This window comes from Saccopteryx bilineata, chromosome 4 (assembly GCF_036850765.1).
Source record: "Saccopteryx bilineata isolate mSacBil1 chromosome 4, mSacBil1_pri_phased_curated, whole genome shotgun sequence".
Classification (NCBI taxonomy): Eukaryota; Metazoa; Chordata; class Mammalia; order Chiroptera; family Emballonuridae; genus Saccopteryx; species Saccopteryx bilineata.
Genome location: NC_089493.1, coordinates 9,558,953 through 9,580,070, shown reverse-complemented (window position 1 = coordinate 9,580,070; position 21,118 = coordinate 9,558,953). Strand labels below are relative to the sequence as shown.

Below are 21,118 nucleotides of genomic sequence, written 5' to 3'. Positions count from 1 at the left end.
GTGTAATGCAAAATGGCTGCCTCTTTTCTGCTTCGAATGTGGAAGAGGAAAAACTCCAGGCAAAGAAAGGGTTAAGTGATGGAGAGACCGGGTCAAAGTGTTCCCTGAAACTTGCTGTTTGGGAGTGACAAAGAGCCAATGTGTGAGGGAATTGCGTCATGACCCTGTCTCACCTCAGACGGTGGGGCCTGTGCTCGAAGGGACTTTCACAGCGAAGAGGTGACATTTCACTGTCTGGGTTACTGGTGGTGTCGGATGGCTGTGGACAGGTACCTGGCACTTCTGTCTCATCAACTGGAAATACCACGGGCAAGAACAAAATAAAAGGCTGCTCTTCGGGACAAACGCGGGAGGGAAGACAGCCTCGGAGTGACAGCCACCTCACTCCGGGAGGCGTGGGACCTGCACCTTGCTCTTGTGTTTATTATAAGCTGGCTTCATATTGAATCTGGACTTGAAATTGTTATGCAAAGTGTAGCCACTGTGTGTGATTAAATATTTATACTCTCGTTTAACAACAATTTCCATTTTAGTAAAAAGACTGACTTCAGTCTCCTGACATGTCTCACCCCTGCCTGGAGCAGGCCTACCCTCAGGTAGGCCCAGCACAACACTAATCACTGGTCACCAGGGGGTGGCCCCCAGAATGTCACATGGAGGGTGGGGCCAGCCCTTGACCACACAGTTCTCTTTATGCTCACATGAGGCCGGGTATTAGGTTTCTGTTGCTGTCATAACAAGCTACCACATGTTTGGTGGCTTAAAATAACACGAATTTGTTATCTTACAGTTTTGAAGGTCAGAAGTCCAAAAATGGGGCTAACATCAAGGTAACAGTAGAGCTCTGGTCCTTCTGGAGGCTCTAGGGGAAAAGCCATTCCTGGTCTTTTCTAGTTTCTAGAGGCCACGTGAATCCCTTGGCTTGTGTTCCCCTTCTAGCAATGAGGATAAAGGTACAGATGGATGGATGATGGATAGATGATGAGTGGATGATGGATGGATAGATGGATAGATGGATGATGGATGATGGATGATGGATGGATGGATGGATGGATGGATGAGTGGATGATGGATGATGGATGGATGGATGGATGGATGGATGAGTGGATGGATGATGGATGGTGGATGGATGGATGGATGGATGAGTGGATGGATGATGGATGGTAAATGGATGGATGGATGGATGGATGGATGAGTGGATGAGTGGATGGATGGATGGATGAGTGGATGAGTGGATGGATGGGTGGATGGATGGATGGATGATGGATGGATGGATGGATGGATGGATAGGTGGGTAGATAGGTGGATGGATGGATAGGTGGATGAATGGATAGGTGGATGAATGGATAGGTGGATGGATGGATAGGTGGCTGGCTGGCTGGCTGGCTGGAAATCCACAAAGCCTTTTGTCCTCTCTAGGTTCTTATCTCATGGCTGAAACTATTACAAAACATCTCTCTTTCCTACCCCCATTCCTTAGAGCTGCCATCTTTTCTTCCTCCATCAGCATCAGGACACTTCAGCTTGGTGGCAACGAGCCTATTTCCTTTACAAGCTTCCCGCAGAACCAGTCTTCTCCAGTTCTGTGAGAAAATAAGTATGTTGTTTAATTGCCAGCGATGCCAGTTATTAACCTTAAACAAAGAGATTAGTTCTGCTTTTGTCTGTGGTACAATGGAGATCATGAAATATTTAACAGCATTGTAATACGGAACAGATGGGAAAGATGCCGCCTTTCGGGGCCTCTCCATCTCTCCCATCTTCCACCCACAGCCCGAACCAGGCCACCATTTAGGACAGTTTATGGGCTGGAAGGCAGCCAAGGGGCTGCCTGCCCAGGGGCCCCGGGGACCCGCCAAGCGCTGATAACCCTGCTGGGTTAGTCACTGAAAAGGAATTGAGTTATAATCCTGGTGAACACTGGACGTGCCACCGTGGGTCTAGGTGTGACGTTGGGTGGGTTAAAGCCCTCACCAGCTTCATGCCGTGACCATGTTTGGAGAGTGTTTTTCCATTAGTGCTGATTATGCAATGGAATTTCCACCTACAAAGCCCAGAAGCTTGAAGAAATCATTAAGGAGTAAATTTTGATTTGGTTATGTGCTGTGCACCCTTGGGCAAGTCTGTAACCTCTCTGAGCCAGCTGGAAGAGTCACTGTGAAGCCTGAGTGAATAATGGTTGCTGGGTACATAGTAAGTGCTCAAACTGGTCTCAGGCCAAGCGGTAAGTGACCGGGTTTAGATTAATGGGTCCACTGAGAAAGAGATCGCATACACGCGGTCTGTGGGTCTGTATCCCACGCGGAAGTTTAGAAATTTTGGACTGAAAGGCATTCTGGGGATTAATTAGATCAAAGGACGGAAAGGGAAGTGCTATGGGCCACATCCAGCCCCCCCCCACCACACACAAACAAACACAAACACCCACACATATGCACACACGGTTCGCACAGGTATTTTTTTAAGTATTCAAATTAGTTGTTAATTGAAAAAAAAAAATTTCTTTGACACTAACATTTGAACTCTTGCATGATTTCTAAACCATCAGCTTCAGTAACCCCAAGGACACGTGATAGCAACAGCTAGACAAGGTGCCACACCTTCCTTCACTATATTATCATATTTTGTTTGGTGTGGTCTCTCATTTGGGACATAACCCACAGAGCACTGTGTTTGTTCCATTGGTTCTGGAAGCACGTGAATTCAATACGGGCCCACATGGAGAGCAATCCCCTTTCTTTTATAGATAAAGAAACTAAAGCTAGAGAAAGGGATCCAAACCTACTGCTCCCCACTGCCCCCACGGTGGGCATCGCCAAGAGATCTCTGGACTCTGTGCATAACTGCAGCCTCAGAGTCCTTCTAAAAACACAGCGCATCAGGCCGTTGTCCAGGTAACCTCTCAGGGGCCTCCGGCTGAGAGAGTTTGTGTTCAAGATTCTCCAGCTCTGCTCTGTCAACCTTGAGGCCTTGCTCTCTCTTCTGCACCTAATGGCCTTGGGGATTAGATACAACAATACCGTTGAGGTCTATGGTAAGGACCAAATGGAAGGCCGTGGGTGGAAGCACCCAGCAAATTGTGAATACTGCATTATCATTTTATTAAGCCTCATATGCATTGCCCATAAAATAAAGGGCTCCCTCCCTGATTTCGCCCAACTCCTGGGTAAATTCGGGTTTTGATACACGTTAAAATGTAGCTGCTGGGAGGTGTTCTGGCAACCCTGACTACACACTTTTTGTTTGGCCGCTGGGCCTTTGGTCAGGAACGAACATGCCTGTCAGCAAGAACATGATTATAAGAAAGTGTTTCTTTAATTAAATGCAATCTCTCTCTTTATAGCCCCTGCATCACTGACCCCTCCTTGACACCCAAAGGCAAGGCTTGCTGCTGCCCAGATGTGGCTGGGATGGCTCCGGGCCCCGCCCACCTCCTCCGGACCTGCCCCACCAAAATGTTCCTTAACCCACAACACTGGTGTTCTTTTCAAGCCCAGGGTTTTGTTTGTTTGTTTGTTTTTTACAGAGACAGAGAGAGAGTCAGAGAAAGGGATAGATAGGGACAGACAGACAGGAATGGAGAGAGATGGGAAGCATCAATCATCAGTTTTTCGTTGCCACACATTAGTTGTTCATTGATGCTTTCTCATATGTGCCTTGACAGTGGGCCTTCAGCAGACCAAGTAATCCCTTGCTCAAGCCAGCAACCTTGGGTCCAAGCTGGTGAGCCTTGCTCAAACCAGATGAGCCCACGCTCAAGCTGGCGACCTTGGGGTCTCGAACCTGGGTCCTCCACATCCCAGTCTGATGCTCTATCCACTGCGCCACCACCTGGTCAGGCTCAAGCCCTGTTTTAAAAAAAGGAGAGAACGCTCCATCCCCTCTTTCTTGCCCAGAGTAACCTTCAAATGATCCCACTGTCCAGAACAGAGACATGGCCCGGGATTTCATTTTCTGGTTTTTGAAGAGCTGAGTTAATCCATATGAGAGTCAAGGAGTGACCCCCAGGGTGGTGCCCCAGAACTCTGATGGACTTCCAGTCTAACGACCCATGCAGCACAGTCCCAAAGGCTGGCCACAGAGGGCCACGTGTGTGTGTGTCTGTGTGAGTCTGTGTGTCTGTGTGTGGTTTGCATGTGTGGCAATTGTGTATGGCATGTGTCTTTATCTGTATGTGTCTGTGTGGTGTCTGTATGTATCTGTATGTGTGCATCTATATGTGTGCATGCATGCAGGTACACACAGAGTCCATGTGTGAGAGTGCATGTGTCTGTGAAGTGTGTCTGCATGTGGTATGTGTTTGATGTGTATGTACATGTACACAGGTGTGTGTGGTGCATATGTGCAAGCGTGTTCATGATTCTGCAGTATGTGGTGTATGACTGTGTGTGTGTGTACATGCATCTGCATGGCTCATCAGCCATGGCCCTGGTGCGAAGGATTCCTCACGGTCTCGATCCTGAGGCTCCCTGGCGCCGCCCCCGCGCGGTCCCCCTGGGGCTCCCTGGCGCCGCCCCCGCGCGGTCCCCCTGGGGCTCCCTGGTACCGCCCCCCGCGCGGTCCCCCTGGGGCTCCCTGGCACCGCCCCCGCGCGGTCCCCCTGGGGCTCCCGGGCGCCGCCCCCCGCGCGGTCCCCCTGGGGCTCCCGGGCGCCGCCCCCCGCGCGGTCCCCCTGGGGCTCCCGGGCACCGCCCCCCCGCGCGGTCCCCCTGGGGCTCCCGGGCACCGCCCCCCCGCGCGGTCCTCCTGGGGCTCCCGGGCGCCGCCCCCTGCGCGGTCTTCCTGGGGCTCCCGGGCGCTGCCCCCTGCGCTGCCCCCTGCGCGGTCCTCCTGGGGCTCCCGGGCGCCGCCCCCTGCGCGGTCCTCCTGAGGCTCCCGGGCGCCGCCCCCTGCGTGGTCCTCCTGGGGCTCCCGGGCGCCGCCCCCTGCGCGGTCCTCCTGGGGCTCCCGGGCGCCGCCCCCTGCGCGGTCCTCCTGGGGCTCCCGGGCGCCGCCCCCTGCGCGGTCCTCCTGGGGCTCCCGGGCGCCGCCCCCTGCGCGGTCCTCCTGGGGCTCCCGGGCGCCGCCCCCTGCGCGGTCCTCCTGGGGCTCCCGGGCGCCGCCCCCTGCGCGGTCCTCCTGAGGCTCCCGGGCGCCGCCCCCTGCGTGGTCCTCTCCGCGGGTTCCTCGTGCTGGTCAGGATGATGGTTTGAAGAGATCTCTGTGCTGCTGCTGGTGGAGATCTCCAAAGTGATTCACGTTTGAACTCCCCAGTTCATGGAGAGGGTATCCAAGGAGCAGAGAGGAAACTTAAGTTACCAAAGTCACAAAGCAAGTGGGTGGCCATCACGGGGGCTGGAACAAATTTCTCCTGATGCCCGATCCACGTGCTTTGTCCCTGGTCCCCTTCAAGGGGGTCAGGGCCAGCCTGCCAGGGAGCTGGTCTTACAGAAGGACCTGGCCGGTATGTGGGATCTGGGACGTGGCTGGGCTCGGGGTGGCGAGGTGGGAAAGTGTGTAAGCACACCCGTGCGTAGGGCTGACAAACATTTCTCTAAAGGGCCAAATAGGAAATATACTGCTCACAAAAATTAGGTAATATTTCAAACTGAATATGAAGCGATAAAAGAAAGAAGCATTTGATTTTTTTTATTAAACAAGAAAATCAGAAAAATAAATGACAAGTCAAAGAAAGTTGTTCAATTATGCAAATGAGATGCAAAACCAACCTTTATTTCATTGGTGAGAATGCACTGTAAAAAGGCTGGAAGTCCTGGAGCAGCTGCACGTTCCCTGGTCCCCTAGTTTTTGTAAGCAGTGTAGTTTAGGTCTTGCTAAGAGGCAAATTTGAAAATACTATGTTGGTACTTAAATAACTTTATGATTTAGTTTGCAGACGTCGGGAAAGCAAGCAAAGATTGTGAGTGGACCGGAGGAATAACGACAGAGCACAGACATGGCCACACTGCCCAGCGTGACGTGACTGGACGTGCTCTGTCTGCACGGGAGGCGCTGCATCAGGAGGGGGAACTCCTTGCTCCCGCTGTTTTTTTATCTGGAAGCTCAGACATGGAAACGGGCGTACACGGATGGTAAGTCTCCAAACGTGTGAACCGTGGAGGGTGGTGTGGGTTTGCTCTTCACTACCCATTAAACTCCTGGCACGATGCCTTCCTGTCACGTAGAAACATTGACGCTAAAATGACATCTGGACGTCTTGGCTGCCAAGTTCTGAATAAGAGCTCGCTCTCGCCCACTCAGAGAGTCCTGTGTGACCCTCAGTAGGGCAGGGAGGCACCGCGCTGTAGGGCGCCTGTCCTGTGCTGTGGGCAGACGTGGGCACTGACGACGGATTCCCGGTCAACAGCGCCTTGCAGGGCCGGCCGCCTCTCTCCTCCTGGTGGAAAAGGCAGAGTGTCCAGGGCTGGAGTTCTGCCTGGAGGCTCAGGCTAGGTTCTTCTCTTTCAGCCCTTCCAACAGGGCTGAGCCACCTCAAAGCAAATCCTTTTCTCTGTCAACTGGGAGAGTACATTCTGTTGTCTGCAACTGAACCCTGACCGATTCTAGAATTTTCCCTCCGCAAGTATTCATTCCCAAGACACTGGTAAGGCTGTGGGGGACTCACAACCCCCGAGGCCCAGCAGCAGTTGCAGGGCAGAACTCTGGGGTCAAATGAAGCGTCCTGGGAACTCCGCGTGCAGATGGCCAACACAAGACGCTTCTGAACTTGCATGACCGAGGAGGCGGCTGGGACGGGAGGTCAACAACCAGCTCTCAATTGTTAAACATATACTATGTGTCAGGCATGGTGCAGGTCCTGTGGCCACACTGTCCCATTGAGCCTCGCCAGCACAGTCCTCCGAGGTGAGAGTCATTCAGGAGGATTGGAGACCTCTCCCACGGTCAGACACCTCGGAGATGCAGGATTCTGGGAGCCAAACACAGATGAGGCCGACCAGAGCCTGCTCCTAGAATGGCCTCATCTCCATTGTGTTTTTTTTATTTTTCCGAAGTGAGAAGCAGGGGGTTTGGGGGGGGGGCAGAGGCAGACTCCTGCATGTGCCAGACTGGGATCCACAGGATCCACAGAATCCACCTGGCACGCCCACCAGGGGGCGACGCTCTGCCCACCAGGGGGTGACGCTTTGCCCACCAGGGGGCGATGCTCTGCCCCTCTGGGGCATCGCTCTGTTGCAACCAGAGCCACTCTAGCGCCTGAGGCAGAGGCCACAGAGACATCCTCAGCGCCCAGGCCAACTTTGCTCCAATGAAGCCTCGGCTGTGGGAGGAGAAGAGAGAGACAGAGAGGAAGGAGAGGGGGAGGGGCGGAGAAGCAGATGGGCGCTTCTCCTGTGTGCCCTGGCCGGGAATCGAACCCGGGACTTCCACACGCCAGGCCAATGCTTTACCGCTGAGCCAACCAGCCAGGGCCTCATCCTCATTTCTAAGGGAGCAAGTTAAGGGCAAAGAGAACCATTACATTTTTTTTTCCAAGGCCATAAAACAACTTATTTTAAAAAATTAAAATTTCACTTGGAGCATGTTAGAAAAGTGCAGAAACAGCACCATTGCTTCCATCGACTGTCACGCCGGCGGCCGAGGCCGGGCAGGTGCACAGTGGGTTCGGGCGGGCGGCAGAGGAGCTGTGGGGCCGGAAAGCGTCAGGCTGTTCTCATTTATTGGAGGCTCGCAGAGATGGGTGAGCAAATTAGCAGAGGAAAACCGCTTTTCACAGTGGAGGGCAAGGGGTCAGGAACTCCGCCCCTCGCGGGGCAGCTGAGGGAAGTCAGGGCACCGCACCTTGAGGTGGCAGGAGAGCGATCTGGGAAGATCGTCCCCAAAGGCAGCACCCATGGCTTCTTATAGAATTCACACATATGTGGCTTTCTGCCACGTGCTCACGCACTAGTCATGCAACATGCTTGCAGCCGAACAAGTGAGCAAGCGCAACCCGGCTGTTTTCCGTACATGCCCTGGACCCAGGCTCCTCTCATGCGCACATCTACATAACCACGTCCAAAGCAAGACAGGAACACGGTACGGTATTATTAACGCAACTGCAGGCTGTGTTTGCGTCTCATCTGGCCTTTTGCCGACGTCCCTTCGCTGTTCCAGGATGCGGGCTGGGCACCACATTGTGCTCGGCCTTTTCCTTTTCATCTCACTTTTCCTTTTGTCATCCCATCACCTCCTTCCAAGGCAAAAGGGGCCTCAATTATTTGCACATGCCCCGAGACGGGAAACACGCACTCACCGCGTGAGAGAGGACAATTTGAAACAATTTCCGTTGATGTCCATCGGTCGAGGAGCCCTCCTGCTGGAAACTGGCAGCAGCAGGCCACAGCGAAGGACCACGGGGAGCTGGGAGCAGGGAGCAGGGAGCAGGGAGCAGGGACCGGGTGTGTGCAGCATGCAGTGCAACGTGAAGTCCCAGCAAAGGAGGCCCGAGGCAGCCGGGGTGGCCCCACTGGAAGCGTAATTGAGGAGCAGAGGGAGAAAGGTCCCTGCAGGGGACAGTGGGAGCCAGCGCTGGCCAGGCGGTGACCGAAGGGGCCGACAAGGCTAAGTAACCACGCTGAATGAAGTTCGCACCGAGAGCTCTCCAGGTGGAATGAGGAAGCTCCCCAGTTAGGCACGTCCCAGCTGGGCTCGGAAGCCACAGATGAGAACTAGAGGTAAGATCATTACTTCCATAACACGCCTGGCTAAATAAAAAAAAAAAAAATCACCTCAGCATAAAAGCGAGTTAATCATCTAGCCAGGAGTCGGTGAGAGGGCTCCGTGAAGGTTTAAAAACCGTGTGTGTGTGTGTGTGTGTGTGTGTGTGTATGTGTGTGTGTGTGTGTGGTTAATGTCACTTTCACAATGGGTTGGGTTCCCAAAAAGGCGTGAAATAAAAACAAGGGGGGCTGACTCCAGTTTTCCCACTGAAGCCGGGCTTTCACACCCAGTTCCTGACCCGAGGGTTGGGGCCGCCGCTGTGGAAATAGCACCCACACCACGTTTGGCTATTCTAACGGATGTACAGGGCACGTTCATGTTAGACAGATTGAGGCTTTTAAAAATATCAGTGAAACAGGGCAACTCCTCGACCAATTCCGTACACGCGGAAAGGGCAGAGAATCCCAGGAGGCCAAGTTCTGTCCTCCTTCACAGCATGTGCTTTATTCTTTGCACAACGCACTCAAGGCGAGGGACCTCTGTGTCTCAGGCCACGAGAGCACAGGGCTTACTTCAGAGGCGTTTGGCCTTTCTTGAGGACTTTAGACTGTGGGTCCCTCGGATGCCGGAGGGACACACTTCTTCCAGTTGCAAATTCCTTGTAGCAAACGAAGGTTTGTCTCGCTGTCCCTCCGCCCTGTGCATGCAGCAGCTGTGTGCGCTGGGGCGTCCAGGATGTCATCACCTCGCTGGCCGTACAGCGAGGTGCACCAGCGAACACCAAGCCTCCCACACCCTTCCTGACGGAACAGACTTCCCACCCTTTGCTCTTCACCTGCACAGCCGCTCCACTAGGTCAAAAACTCAGAGCGACTTGGCCCTGGCCGTTTGGTTCAGTGGATAGAGGAGCATCAGCCAGTGTGTAGACACCCCAGGTTCACTCCCTGGTCAGGCACACACACAAGAGAAGTGACCATCTGCTTCTCTCCTCCTCCCTCTTCCCCTTCTCCCTCTCTTTCCCTCTCACAGCCAGTGGCTCAGTTGTTCTGAGTGTCGGCCCCGGCACTGAGGATAGCTCGGTTGATTTGAGAATCAGCCCCAGATGGGAGTTGCCGGGTGGATTCTGGTCAGGGAGCATGCGGGAGTCTGTCTCACTATCTCCCCTCCTCTCACTTAAAAAAACAACAACAAAGCGATCTGAATGGTGTTGAACTCCAGGGCATGTGCTGAGGAACTGAGTCCTGAATAGAAAAGGTGCAGAGTCTTTCTCACTGAAATGAGGGTAAAGTCTAAAACCTCATCTCTGCCTTTTACCTGCTACTTAAAGAGGCAGAATTACAGACCTGCTGCTTCTCCCCTGAGGGGTTCTTCTCTCTTCTCCCAAAAGGTGAGAAGGATTTCTTAAACTAACAGATCAGGAAATGAATTACATGCATTATTTTAAAAAGAGCAGTTTTCTTTCAATTCGGAGAGGGGCGATAAATTATGCAAGCAGCAAAGCCTTTCAGTTTTACATCCTGCTCCCAGAAACAGCTCCGTACAACCCTGTCCACATCATGCCTCTGTCAGCAGATTCTGGACACAGATTGTATAATACTTTCCTTGTTGAGCTAGGGTCACTGTTAGGAGCCTGCTTTCATGAGTGGTGGGTCCCGGCTCATTTTCCCATTTCTCAGACCTCTCCTTGCACATGGGTACAGCGTCGCCCACGTCCCCTGAATCTAGTCGTGTCCCCTCTGTCATGGGTACAGCATTGTCCACGTCCCCTGAATCTAGTCCTGTCCCCTCTGTCATGGGTACAGCATTGTCCACGTCCCCTGAATCTAGTCGTGTCCCTCTGTCATGGGTACAGCATCGCCCACGTCCCCTGAATCTAGTCCTGTCCCCTCTGTCATGGGTACAGCATCGCCCACGTCCCCTGAATCTAGTCCTGTCCCCTCTGTCATGGGTACAGCATCGCCCACGTCCCCTGAATCTAGTCCTGTCCCCTCTGTCATGGGTACAGCGTCGCCCACGTCCCCTGAATCTAGTCCTGTCCCCTCTGTCATGGGTACAGCATCGCCCACGTCCCCTGAATCTAGTCCTGTCCCCTCTGTCATGGGTACAGCATCGCCCACGGCCCCTGAACCTAGTCGTGTCCCCTCTGTCATGGGTACAGCATCGCCCACGTCCCCTGAACCTAGTCCTGTCCCCTCTGTCATGGGTACAGCGTCGCCCACGTCCCCTGAACCTAGTCCTGTCCCCTCTGTCATGGGTACAGCGTCGCCCACGGCCCCTGAATCTAGTCCTGTCCCCTCTGTCATGGGTACAGCATCGCCCACGTCCCCTGAATCTAGTCGTGTCCCCTCTGTCATGGGTACAGCATCGCCCACGTCCCCTGAACCTAGTCCTGTCCCCTCTGTCATGGGTACAGCATCGCCCACGTCCCCTGAATCTAGTCGTGTCCCCTCTGTCATGGGTACAGCATCGCCCATGTCCCCTGAATCTAGTCCTGTCCCCTCTGTCATGGGTACAGCATCGCCCACGTCCCCTGAATCTAGTCGTGTCCCCTCTGTCATGGGTACAGCATCGCCCACGTCCCCTGAATCTAGTCGTGTCCCCTCTGTCATGGGTACAGCATCGCCCACGTCCCCTGAATCTAGTCCTGTCCCCTCTGTCTGCAGCATCAGTGTACTGTGGGCCGGGAAGCCAGATATCGGAACCTAGGAATTGTTAGTCAAACCAACCATCCCAGCGGGGCTTTGATCCAGGGGGTGGAAGTGCAGGCCCGAAGGGCCACTGTTATCTGCCTGGGGCCTGGATCTGCTCGGGCCATCTCTTTCTACTCAGAGCACATTTGGAATTTTCAAAATCCACTTGGCCTGCCCTCCACCCTCACGACTGCGACCCAGGAGGTCTCGGGGAGGCTGACAATGTTGTGGAAGACGCGTCCCGTGTGGCACTGATGTTTATGCTGGGCCTTTGACTTTGGCTTTTGATGCCAAAACGCGCTTACCCAGCGTAACACACACACACGCACACGCATGCACACGCACACGCATGCACACTGTACCATGCCTGTTGACTTGAGTTCAGCCTTCGCGTAAACCGGGCGCTGTCTCTGCCTCGGAAGCCGGAATTTAAAGACCCGCCGGCCTCCGTCACATGTCATCCTTGTCCTCGTAACCTCTTTGGACAAACTCCTTTCTTTACTTCAGAAAAAGAATTTCCAAGTCACACAATCTTTCATAGCCCAAAATAGAGATTTTTATTTCCAAATGTAAAGCAGATACATTTAAAAAAAAACAAAACAAAAACAGAACATGAAGCTTCAACAGAAACATCAAGGCATGTTGCGAACACCGTCCCTTTCCATTCAGACCACAGGGCGGGGCAGGAACGTGCGACGTCACATCGGGACGCAGCCCTGAGCAGCTGCAAGGGCAGCACACCCCTCCCGGGCACGGGGGGCTCTGGGCGCTGGGCTTGATGTGAACCAAGATGGCACGCACGTGCCCCGGACAGCTGTGTGGCTGCGACCCTGCTTGTCCTCCCAGAAAGCTTAATTTACTGCAAATGCATGTTTTCCAGTCACAGAGAGGAGAATGGGAGTGGATATGGTCCTTGTGCATACTGTTTACATAACAGAACATTTGAAACACTGAAGGTAATTTGCTTTTGACGCCAAAACGCACTTACCCAGCGTCTACACACACACACACACGCACACACACGTGCACACGCATGCACACACATGCACACGCATGCACACGCGCACACATGCACACACGCGCGCACACATGCACACACACGCGTGCACACATGCACACACACGCACACACATGCACACACGCACACACACATGCACACACACGCGCACGCATGCACATCGTACCACGCCACGGCCTGGCTCATTAACCAGAGCAGTGCAGCCATGTGAGCTAGAGCTAGGCTTGGGGCTTGAAATGAAAAGTACTCATTCCTCCAAAGCTGATCCTGGACACCTGATACTTTTCCTGCTTCTGGTACCTTAGGTGCTCGACACATTTGATGGACATTACTGGTGTCTAGAACACAAAGATGCACAGACAGAGCAAGAGAGACAGGGGCAGGTGTGGGAGCCGAGTTCTCGCTCACGAGCAGGTTATATGCAATACAAGAAAAAGAGAAAGCGTCAGTTCCAGACCAGCCCGAGGGGGTGTCCAGAGGCAGAGATCCCAGGGGTCCATCCCATCTGAGGCATAACACGCCGGGGTCAGGGGAAACACCCTGGGCCCAGCGTGGTCATCTGAGGCTCCCAGAGACCATGGGGCGGGTGGTATCTCTTGTCTGGAAGCCACAGTGCTGCCCATCTGTGCTTCTAGGTGGAACTGTGCATACAGCATGCGCACACGCACATGCACACACACACACACACACACACACACACAACTTCCTCTGTCCACTTCTTCCTTGCCGATAAAACTTCCTTGCCGATAAAACTTCCATGCCACTGCCTCTGGAGAGAAAATGCCTCTTTTGTTCCTCCAGTGGAAGAAATCAGAGCTGCTTTACAGGCAGTGACATCATGAAGCCTGCTGTGGCCTCCATCTGCCCCGCAAGAGGTGGCCTGTCTCTGCTCTCCAGGGGAAGGTAAGCACCAGCCTCCACCCCCGGGCCCATCACCCAGGTGGTGCCCTTCTTCTTACTTTGACAGACAGAAGGCACTTCTCTTGTAATTGGAACTGAGGCAGAAATGGTGGCTGCCGTAAGCCCTTGGCATCTGGGCCTCTGCTGGAGTCCCCGTGGGCTCTGCCAACCAGATGACGAGAGGGAGCCTCCCGCGGGGGTGCCCTCCAGCTTTTGCTTTCAAGCCCTCAGTGGTCTGTGAGACAGAGCAGGGCAGCCTGGGAAAGCTGAGGGCCTCTTTCCCCAGGATTTGCACCCAGAAGTTCCTCATGTTCTAGAAGAAGTTAAACCAAATAGGAATTCCCTGGGCTGAATCCCAGTGCCAAGCAGGTAGGCCCGGAGGTGTCCGGAGTGGGGAAGGAACGTCTGCAATACCTCGGCCAGGGGAAGGGATGCGCAGGACTCGGGGACGGACCCCGGGCGAGGCAGGTGGCGGGCGGTGGCAGAAGGCTGTTCTCACACTTCAACCGTGAATGCCAAGTTCTGCTGATCGAGCGTGAGACCAGGACACAGAGTGTCAGGATGACTGAGGCAGACACCCAAGGGCCACCCCAATCCAGTCTACCCCTCTTTCTTACTAACAGAACCCTATGTTGTTGGGGTGCCGTGTTCCCAGACTCCATGCTGATGTGGGGACCCATGGGACACAGTCCTGGGCGACAAGATAACATAGAAGTCTGGGGGGGGGGGACCTCCAGGAAAGCTCCTACAGAATCAGCTGGTTCACCCCCTGCTTCCTACCTGGAACCCAGATGAAAAATCGGAGGCAGAGCAAGCATCTTGGGCCATGAGGGTGAGCATGAGGAAAAGGGGAAAGAGCTGTAGAAACCGGGGCCCTGGCACCCCTGAGCTGGGGAGAAGATGCAAGGGCTCAGCTCCAGGCTTCTCAAAGCGCCTCATTTATTTAAGTCCCAGTTGGAATGGGGTGGGGGAGCTGGATCTAGGAATTTCCTTTCCAGACAGGAGCGCCCCACCATCTTCCCAAAACATCGAGCATTTCAAGGAGCACAGGAGGCTCCAGGACTGATTTCCCCCTTTGCCCACAGTTTGGGGGATGGTTGCGGGGACCTCACCCCACTATTAGCAAAGCTCCCTCCCCATCCTGTCCAGCACTGAGCTGCGTAACCGGCACCGGACAGGTGCAGAGATGCACCCCACTTCTGGACCTGACTCCCTGGATTCCCTGGGTGAACAGGAGCTGTTGGGACCTCAGTTTTCTCACCTGTAAAATGGGCCCATGTTGGAACAGAACAGTCTATAGGAGCCCTCCCCACTCTGACAGCCTGAAACAGCTGGTCATTTAGTTTTTCCTCCTCCATTTCGCTTCCCCTACAAGTAAGTCATAGCAGGTAATTCACCCTAACGCCAGCCTTTGGGGTTGGCTCGTCTCACCCCAAAGGTACTAGACTAAGGAAAGTCATTTTTTGATTAAGAACATCCTAATTTAAAAACAACGACTTTTTTTAAACAAGGAGGAGGCCAGAATTGAGAGTTTTCTGATGGGCATGGTACTGGGTACAGGGTATCAAACAGGGTTTTCTCAGGTGCCCAAGGTGCATGGCGGCAGCGGCCTGGCGTGGGTTTGGCAAAGACTGTGAGGTCCATTCAGGCTGGCAAGGGGGAGGGGAAGAGCTCGGTGATCAGCTAGTGATGTCTGCCACGGACTCAGCAGGGGACGTGGATGTTCACTCAATTCCTGCTGGGCCCCTGCTCACGGCCTCACCACCTCTCTTAGGTTGCTGACCCGACTGGTGACAACCAGGCTGGGGTGAGGGGAGCGAGGGGAGCCCCCACTGTCTTAGCTGAGTTCTTGTGAGAGTGGAAATTAGGGCATGACTGACTGGGCTAGGGACACAGAGGCCAGCTCGAGGTCACTGGGCTGCCGCCGGGGAGATGACATGCTGCAGAGGAAGCCACAGGTGGCCGTCTCAGGGTTCACAGAGCAGGCAGAGACCTCAGGCACAGCCTCCCTGGGGTCCCTCACCTCCCCGGCTCTGGGGAGCAGAGCAGGCAAGGGGTGGAGACAGGCAAGAGCTCATGTTAACTCATGGCCAGATGGATTGCTGGAACAGACACTGCGGGTTCTCAGGTTGATATTTCCAGCCACCGATTTTTACCACGAACCGTGACTGTGGGTTACTAAGTGTGCCAGTAATAAAAATAACAATAAGCGTGCAGCGTTTGAGGGCTTGTGCCCGGTGTGTGGCCAGCAGCAGTACACCAGGGGCCTTGGCCAGCCAGCAAGCACCCTGCCTGGTGCAGGCATCCCCACCCCCCCGGCTCCCTGCTGGGAGCTCCAGCCAGCAGCCCCAGGCAGAGGGGCCCTGAGAGATGGAAGGGGGCCCAGGACCCAGGACCCGTTTCCCAGGAGGGAAGCAGGGTGTCGGCAAACACACTCACTGCTGGGGGTGGCCTGCAGTTCCCTAGGCAGGCGCTGGTTACCGTGACAGCAGCCACGTCCTAGGAGGAGGAGGGAGGGGTGCTCACCTTCCACTGAGCGTGAGCAGTGGCTGGTGTACGGCGCTACTACGGGCAATGACTCTCCCCAGAGCAGAGGGCCGGTCCAGCAGGGAGGCTGACCGAGGGAAGCCTCGCTGTCCCGTCCCCACCGAGCAGAGGAACGGAGGTGCTGGTCTGTGACACACATCCCTGGGGTCTGCAGAGGCTCCACCCTGGAGAACCCAGGACGACCTGGCGCACGCCTCCTCCCAGCAGGGGCTCCGGGGACAGACAAACCTGGGCTCAAAGCCCACTTCTGCAGGGCCATGCGTCTTCGTATCCTTCAGCAGCAGCTGTCTCATCTCAGAAACGGAGTGCAGTAACAGCAAACCCCAAGGGTAAGGGAATTCAGTCAAACATGGCTCGTGGAGTGTGCGAGGGCCAGGCAGCCACGGCACCAAGGGGAAGGCACTGTTTCTGATGTCATCGCTCCCTCTGGCCCCTGCGTCTGATTCCCCGGGGTCTCCTAGCCTCAGCTGCTGCCCACACCTCCCATCTTTTCTTGATAAACACCCTCCAGATTCCACATGTGTCTTTCTGCGCTCACAGAGCTGGCTAAGAGGACCGGGAAGGGGGGTGGGAGACGGCCAAGCGACCGGCAACTTCGACCAGCTCACTCGTGCTTTTCTCCCACCTCGCCTCCTCCTTCCCCTCCTTTTCCTCCTCCTCCTTTTCCTCCTCCTCTTCTTCCTTTTCTTCCTTCTCTATCTTCTACCCCTCTTTCCTTCTCCCTCTCCTTCTCTCTCCTCTCTCCCCTCCCTCTTTATCTCTCTTCTTCTCTCTCTCTCTCTCTCTCTCTCTCTCTCTCACACACACACACACACACACACACACACACACACACACACACACACATCGGCCGAGCCGTGATGTTCAGCTTTCTTCCCATTCCGCACACCCTGGGGACAGAAGAAACAAACACCCGGGCCCCAGCGTGCACCTCTCTCGAAGGGCACGTTACAGCTCTCCGCGGCTCCTGTTGGGGAAGCTAGAAAGTTATAAAGATCATAGTTGTCTGCCCGCACTTGACACAAAGGAGATTACACTTGAAAAGCACCGGGAACTGGGTTGACAAAGCGTATCACAATGGCATTTATATGAAAGTCATGAAAATATCGGTTCTCTCTTTTTTAAAAAAAGTTATGAAAACAAGCGGTCTCCATGGCATCATTATCAAAGTTTAAAAAAATATACAAACATTCCCACCCACCAGCCCACACACTGCGGTGTGTCTCTCCCCCAATTCATGTTAAGTGGCTTTAGCTTTTGAAGTTGCGGACATGGTGGCGTGGGCGGGGAGATCCCGCCATGTGCTACAGTGAGCAGGGCTCCCTCTAGCGGCAGTGGTTGACATTGCCTCCTCGATGTGTGCCCATGGGGACTTGACTTCCCCTCTCTGGGCCTCATCCTTCTCACCTATAAAGTGGAGGAGTAGGCATGGAGACATTTGAATGTCCCTGCCACAGCTCGGTCCTTCGGGGACGGGACCCACACAACCCAAGCATCTGGGCTTGAGTGCCCGGGCCTGAGGTCTTGGGGCACGCCGTCCCTGACTTTCCAGTAGAGCGGTCATCTGGGGGTATGGCCTTGAGGCTCAGCTTCTAAGTGTCTGGAAAAAATCGTGCTTTCTGAGTCAGCGCCAAGCGCTTTCCTTAGCAACACCATTTCCCTGCGCCATGAACGTCTAGTTCCCATCGGTTCCGGGAGGCCCGAGTCCCAGCGCAGCGGTGAGAGCTATGCTGACTGCGCCTGCGCCAGAAAGGGAGGGGTTGGTGGGGGGGGGGAGCGTAGTGCTGGGGTCAGGGGCTTCTGGGGTCCTCAGGTCCTCTCTGCTTAAAGGGCCTTCCTGGGTCTGTAACACTTGATGGTTCCAAAGGCCTCTTGGTCTGTTTGTGACTGAACAGACAAAACTGGTGTGTAAAGAGTGGGCGCTAAGCATTTTTTAAAAAGGAAAACCTAGTGTTGATTTAGGGAGAACATGATGGAGTTATAAAGCACTTGGGCACAACTCCAGAATCCCCTAGGGAGGAAGGGGGCATGTTCTGGCCTCAGGGCCCAGCACAGAGTCAGCCTGGTCCCTTCCCACGTGGCGCATGGAGCCCAACTGCCTCGCCCTGGACGGAGAGGGCCTGGTCTGGAGCACCTGGAACCTGGCTCCCTCGGGGGTGGGGGTGGGGACACATGGGGGACATTCTTGGTCCAGAGGACTGGCCGGGAGTGGGAGGGAGAGCCCTTCAGATGGACTGAGCTCCAAGGCTGATCTCTCGTCTCTGTCTTGGACCCCTGATCCCTCTGCCCTACAGTGCCCGGGGCTCCCCTCTGTCCCTTCAATTTAAATCAGAGACAATGACAAACAGCCTGAGAGTGATGGGATAGCACACCTTCTCCAGTACCGTCAGGTGGTGGCTACACAGAGCGTGCTCCCCTCGCTCCGTGGAGAACTCGACTTTCTCCCTGAACAGAACACATGGGGCACGCTCTAACCACTGGGGCACGCTCTAGCCACGGGGGCACGCTCTAGCCACTTGGGCACGCTCTAGCCACCGGGGCACGCTCTAGCCACTGGGGCACGCTCTAACCACTGGGGCACGCTCTAGCCACTGGGACACGCTCTAGCCACCGGGGCACGCTCTAGCCACTGGGGCACGCTCTAACCACTGGGGCACGCTCTAACCACTGGGGCACGCTCTAGCCACTGGGGCATGCTCTAACCACTGGGGCATGCTCTAACCACTGGGGCATGCTCTAACCACTGGGGCACGCTCTAGCCACTGGGATATGCTCTAGCCACTGGGGCACGCTCTAGCCACCGGGGCACGCTCTAACCACGGGGGCACGCTCTAAACACTGGGGCACGCTCTAACCACTGGGGCACGCTCTAACCACCGGGGCACGCTCTAACCACTGGGGCACGCTCTAACCACTGGGGCACGCTCTAACCACTGGGATATGCTCTAGCCACTGGGGCACGCTCTAACCACTGGGGCACGCTCTAACCACCGGGGCACGCTCTAACCACCGGGGCACGCTCTAGCCACTGGGGCACGCTCTAGCCACCGGGGCACGCTCTAGCCACTGGGGCACGCTCTAACCACTGGGGCACGCTCTAACCACTGGGATATGCTCTAGCCACTGGGGCACGCTCTAGCCACCGGGGCACGCTCTAGCCACTGGGGCACGCTCTAGCCACTGGGGCACGCTCTAACCACCGGGGCATGCTCTAACCACGGGGGCACGCTCTAAACACTGGGGCACGCTCTAACCACTTCCTGAAGGCGCACTGCGTGGCCACCGACACTCGTCGCCGGTCCGGGCCATCAGGGCGCCCCCATTCTGCTGTGCCTTCTAGTTCTTCCTGGGTCTGCTCTTTGTAGTTCTTTCCTTCCCTTGATGTCACCAAATCACTTGTCACTGGGCCTGCCACTGACCACCCCCATTCTGCCTCTGACCCCTAGCGCCTAATTGGCTGTCTCTAAGACCAGACAAGCACGTTCGTTCTCATCGCGCAAACACAGGAGTCCCTGGGCACTGGGGGGGGGGGGGCTCGGGTGCCCATCTGTGTGACAGCCACGAGGGCTTTCCAGTCACAGCGGGTTGGGGGGTAGCTGCTGGATAAGAGGTCACCATCCAAGTGACACATTACAGTCACCAGGGCTGACTGCAGACCGAGGCAAAAATGTCACAACTTCTCCCCAGCCACAAATATACTGCTCACAAAAGTTAGGGGAGATTTCAAAATGAATATGAAGCTATAAAACATCCCCTAATTTTTGTGAGCAGTGTACCTGTCACCTGTGGAACCGCACACACCGCGCGTCTATATACAGAGCATATGAAAATTCTATACATGATTCCCCGGTCACACAGAGTACACATTTAGTATAAATAGACGAAGACCACACGGTATAAAAAGTAGTTCTGTGCAGGGAGCATGGATACAGTATTTACACTGGGCAGCCCTGCCGTGGGGCCTGCCCGTTTCCAGTGTCCCCAGAGTCCTCAGGAGGAGCCCGGGGCTGATGGAAGGCTGGAGAGGAAAGTCACCTGCGTGCCCGCAGTGGGCTAGGTGGGCGGGGGGCCGTCGTAGCGGAGCATGAGCCCGAAGGAGCGGGCGAAATTGTTGGCCAGCGTGCAGCTGCGGTCTTCCTTGCCCACGGGCAGCAGCAGGAGCAGCAGCAGCAGGAGCAGCAGCAGCAGCTGCAGGGGCAGAGCCACGCAGCACACCTTCCGGAACAGGGCGCCGGGTCGGCCCCACCACTGGGTCTGCAGAACCAGAGCGGGAGGTGTGAGGGGGCTGGGGGCTCCAAGCCAGAGAGGGAGGGGCGAGGGGGTTGCTAGGGGCAGCAGTGGCACTGGGCTGACTATCTGCACAGGTCTCAGTCTTCCCATCTGGGAAATGGACCTCCTGTCATTTTTGCCAGAAACAAATATCTTTCTAGTTTTCTCAAACCAGTCAAGGCACGAAAGGAAGAACAAATATAGAAAGTGGCAAGTTCTGCCAGTTATTATGTAAATCTGTGCCTGATTATGTGTCCTAGGTGTAAATTTTGAGGTCAGTCAACTTCTCTCTAAACTTCAAATTTCTCATCTACAAAACGGGGTAATAATGCTACCTACCCAATAGGGTTGTTGTGAGAAATAAATGAGACAGGGCCTGCAACACAGTAGTACTCAAAACTGCTGTCATTATTATTATTATTATTATTATGCGTCATGAATATCATCATGGTGTAATCACAGTCACCACCGCCATCACCATTATCTTCATCCCCACCGCGCTCATCATGGTCTTCACCATCCCTTTACCCTCCTCCTCCTCCATCACCATCTTCATCAACACCATCAATACCACAGGAAGGTCGGTCTCTCCAGCCCAAATGACTCGTGACACTTTCTAAATTCTAGAGGGCCTGGCTGGGTAGTGTGGTCATGGAAGTGCAGGGCCAAGGGCTGGCTGCTCAGGGAATCGGGGGCCCCACAGTCACAGTGCTGGGGTCAGGGCCCCTCTCTTGGAAACCTGGCTCACTGGGTTACAATGCAGATTCTATTACACACTATAGACGTGACCTTAGGCAAGTTAATAACTTCTCTGAGCATCTGTTTCCTTCTATGCAAAACTGGGCTAAAACAACTACTCCCTATTGGCTGGGTTGTGGTGAGGACTCAATTTAAAAAGTAAACAATCTCTTAGTAGTAGAACTATCTTTATAGAATATATTTTCTAGCTCCCTGCAGAGCCAAAGATTCCATTGCCGAGGCATCAAAGATTACAATCAAGTGATGAGGGCAATGATGATGATGATGGTGCTGGTAAGGATGATGGTGGTGGGGA

The 21,118-nt window shown here is 54.7% G+C and overlaps 1 protein-coding gene across 7 annotated transcripts in view; it reads right to left on the bottom strand.

The window, feature by feature from the left end:
- Window positions 1–11,877: 11,877 nt before the first annotated feature.
- SYNE3 (spectrin repeat containing nuclear envelope family member 3) overlaps window positions 11,878–21,118 on the bottom strand; it is a 92,065-nt gene continuing 82,824 nt past the window's right edge. For all 7 annotated transcript variants that reach the window (XM_066277596.1, XM_066277595.1, XM_066277593.1 and 4 more), the window contains exon 18: window positions 11,878–20,049. In XM_066277596.1, coding sequence (XP_066133693.1) covers window positions 19,849–20,049 — 201 coding nt within the window. In that variant the 3' untranslated portion in view covers window positions 11,878–19,848. The remainder of the gene's footprint in view (window positions 20,050–21,118) is intronic.